General features: G+C 44.8%; 1 protein-coding gene across 1 annotated transcript in view; it reads left to right on the plus strand.

Annotated features, from left to right (window-relative positions):
- The window catches only part of grb7 (growth factor receptor bound protein 7), a gene marked incomplete at its 5' end in the record, with an annotated part of 20,016 nt that extends 18,189 nt beyond the window's left edge, over positions 1 to 1,827 (plus strand). Inside the window, 2 exons of the mRNA XM_080021322.1 lie at positions 603 to 696; positions 1,324 to 1,827. Coding sequence (XP_079877448.1) covers positions 603 to 696; positions 1,324 to 1,470 — 241 coding nt within the window. The 3' untranslated portion in view covers positions 1,471 to 1,827. The remainder of the gene's footprint in view (positions 1 to 602; positions 697 to 1,323) is intronic.
- Between the last annotated feature and the right edge of the window lie 1,782 nt (positions 1,828 to 3,609).

The raw sequence follows: 3,609 nt of genomic DNA on the forward strand, positions 1-3,609 counted from the left end.
GCGCTCGTTGGCGTTCGGAGGGCTGCGCCGTGTCGACCCGGCCGCTTCGTGTCCTAATCTGCGCTCGTGTGCGACGACAGAGCGGAGAAGCCGATGCAGTCCGCGTTTCAACGTCAACTCCGGGGAATCGCAACTCGCGCTGCGTTTCAGAGAGCCCCCGAAAACTGTGGAAACGAAACGACGGTGTGTCTAATGCCGGGATCGGACTCCACAGTGTTTTTTGCGGTTCACGATGCTCGCCGGGGGGGGGGGTGAGGCCGCCGGTGCCAGCGGTTGTCGCCCAAAATCGAGCTGAATTTGTGTCGCTCAATTCGAGCATTAGGGGCACTCTGAAAACTATAATACATACCTAACACGACAAACTGGACCCTGTGTAATGCTGCTTGCAGCTTTATTTATTATAATTATTGACTGTTAAATAATTTATGTTGTTGAGTTTCGATGGCACTTATTATGACACTTATTCTCTAAATTGTGTGTGTGTGTGTGTGTGTGTGTGTGTGTGTGTGTGTGTGTGTGTGTGTGTGTGTGTGTGTGTGTGTGTGTGTGTGTGTGTGTGTGTGTGTGTGTGTGTGTGTGTGTGTGTGTGTGTGCGCGCGCAGGATGTTCCTGATCCGGGACAGCCAGCAACATGCTCAGTGCTTCGTTCTCTCCCTGTGTCACAAGCTGACGACCAAACACTACCTGGTGATTCCTGTGAGTCCAAAGAAATACACACATCAGCAAGAGTCCATGATTCTATGGATGGATGATAGATGTAAGGATGGATAGATGGATGTTGATGGATGGATAGATGGATGTTGATGGATGGATAGATGGATGTTGATGGATGGATAGATGGATGGGTGGAAACATAAAAATGAAAATGGCAATATGCCATATAACTTAAAAATTGGAATAAAAGTAAACCAAAAAAAAAAAATCGACTTTACATAATTAATATAAATAAACAACAACATAAATTTATAATGGAAAAACTGCCAATACACAATAATAAACGAACGATAAAAAATGTATTCAGAGGAGCAAGGTGGCTCCCAAATGATGGGATTTTAATTCAGAGGAACCCTCCCTAAACGCCATGCTTCTACTCTAACTCAAAAAATGATTAATTATTACATCATATAAAATATATATTAAATAAATTAAAAAAACAAAAGTACATGTAGATGTTATCAGTGCTGCCCCCTAGGGGTTCTCCATGGAACTCCAAGGGGCCGTTTTGTTTTTTTTCAAATAAATGTGTTCCCCATGCAGTTCCTTCAGTGACCACTAGGCGGTGGCACAGGCTTTAACCACCACCTTTTTTCCTCCGCCCCGCAGTGCGAGGAGGGCGGCAGGAAGTACTACACCATGGACGACGGCTCCACCCTGTTCATCGACCTCCTGCAGCTGGTGGAGTTCCACCAGATCAACAGGGGCATCCTGCCCGTCTGCCTCAAGCACCCCTGCGTATGCGTGGCGCTCTGAGGCCGGCCGGCCTTCCAGGGCTTTCAAGGGCCGTCCAGAATCTTCCAAGGGCCTTCCAGTGTCTTCCATTGCTTTCAAGGGCCTTCCCAGGATCTTCTAAGGGCCTTCCAGCTTCTTCCAGGGCTTCGCATAGTCTTCCCAGTTATTTCAAGGATCTTCCATGGCTGCCCTGGAAAGCAATGGCAACGGCATTGAAACGGAACGCAGGCGATCTGTTTCAATGACCTTAAAATGTGACAAAATGGACCAAATCAAGCAAAATAAAAATGATAAAACCACTTCCTGCTCAGATCCTGCGACCCTACACCGATTAAGCTGCTTTGAGTTCACAGGAAACGGAGCCAGTTCTCGACAGTCATCCGGTTGCCCGGTTGCCCGAACCAGATTCGGGCATAATGTCAGCTATGTTGTGCTGTCCGGTTGCCCCGCGTCTTAAAACATTGTCCACGGAAATTGAGTTTCCCCGACATGTTGGTTTCCAAAATAATTGGAATTCGGTGTTTGGGCAACCATTTTGTCAGTCCTTGGCAACCGACGGCAGAGGCGTGGTCGGCAACTCGTCAACCACTTCTAAACGTTGGCCTCGGGCCCTGCGGGACATTGAAAAACGCGCCCGGGGAGGACGTTTGGAGGTTTGGGACACGCCCCGGCTCTCCACCTCCACCTCCACCAGCCCTTTCAGTCGCTTCCTGGTGCAACCCTCTGACCTCCACCTGGCTGATCGGTGGGGGTCAACCATACGTGCTTGAAGACAGTTTTTTTTTTTAAATTTTTGGTTTACGACGGCATCATCTCCGCCTTCCCTCCCGGTTCGAGGCGCTTCATGGACTCGGATCAGAGAGGAGGATCATGGGTAATTCCAGACATCGCTGTAGCATTAATTTCATTCGATCCGACTTCGGGTTATTTTCACATGTTGCCCACTCCTCGTGTTTTAATTCGTGTGTTCATTTCTATTCGGGGGCATTTGGGAGGGGTGGAGCATTTAGGGGCGACCGCACCTTCACCAGATCTCGGTGCAACCCCAGGTTTGACCACCAGAGGTCGCTCCTCCGTCACTTCACAACAGATCTCGGTGCAACCCCAGGTTTGACCACCAGAGGTCGCTCCTCCGTCACTTCACAACAACTCCAGCAGCGCAGAGGTTTACTTTGTGATGAATAGAAATATTTTTTCAAAGGTCTGTTATATATTTAAGAGGATTATTTTGGTAAGAAATGTATATGATGATAAATCCACCTAAATGTGAGTTGCATTGTGCTTAACAATGGTGTAGCATGTAAAATAGACATAAATTGCATTTCTGTGTCAAATTCTGATTTATATTCATTTTAAACTTGACTATATATACAATATTTGCTGGATGATGGTGAAGGGAAAGTTGATATTTATTATTTTGAAATCTTGAAAGTGAATCATCTCGTCTGATCAGATTTTTTTTCGGCTGTGTTTGTCTGGTTTCCAGCTTTAGATCTTCATCATAATTTAGTCTATTTATACTTCCTCACAATTATTTCCTTCATTTGTTTGTGTTTGTAGCTTGTGAAAAAAAAGTTGGAAAATGTAAGAAAAACCTCATAATTCTGATATAATAATGATATAATTATAGTAATAATTATTCATTATTCAAGAGGTTTATTATTATTATAAACCCATCGAATGCTAATTATCTTTTTCATAAATCTTATTATATATATATTGTATGTTGTTTCATTTTGCGGAAAAAAAAAAAGTTTATTTCTTTGGATTTCCTTGTTTTTATGTTGAATAAATCATCCTCAATCGAACAATGATCAGTTTGTTCATAAATGTAGAGCAGTGCATCACTGGTGTGGTCGATCCATAAAAATAAAAAAAACAAACAAACAAACAAACAAACAACCTTGTGGCCCAATTTGGTCCAAAAACCAAACGTTTGTTCCACAGTTCAGCAGGAACAGCTATGACAATTTAAAATCCACCTCAGGGTTTTTTAAGCTTCTCCTCAGATTCACCCAACCAGCACCCTGACTCCACCCAGCCTGAACCCAGCATCCACCCGAATCAACCCGACATCCACCGCGACTACAGCCTGCATCCAGCCTAACTCTTCCCTGAGTCCACCCAGCATCCACCCTGAGTCCAGCCTGTATCCACCCC

This window comes from Zeus faber, assembly GCF_960531495.2.
Source record: "Zeus faber genome assembly, chromosome: 20".
NCBI lineage: Eukaryota > Metazoa > Chordata > Actinopteri > Zeiformes > Zeidae > Zeus > Zeus faber.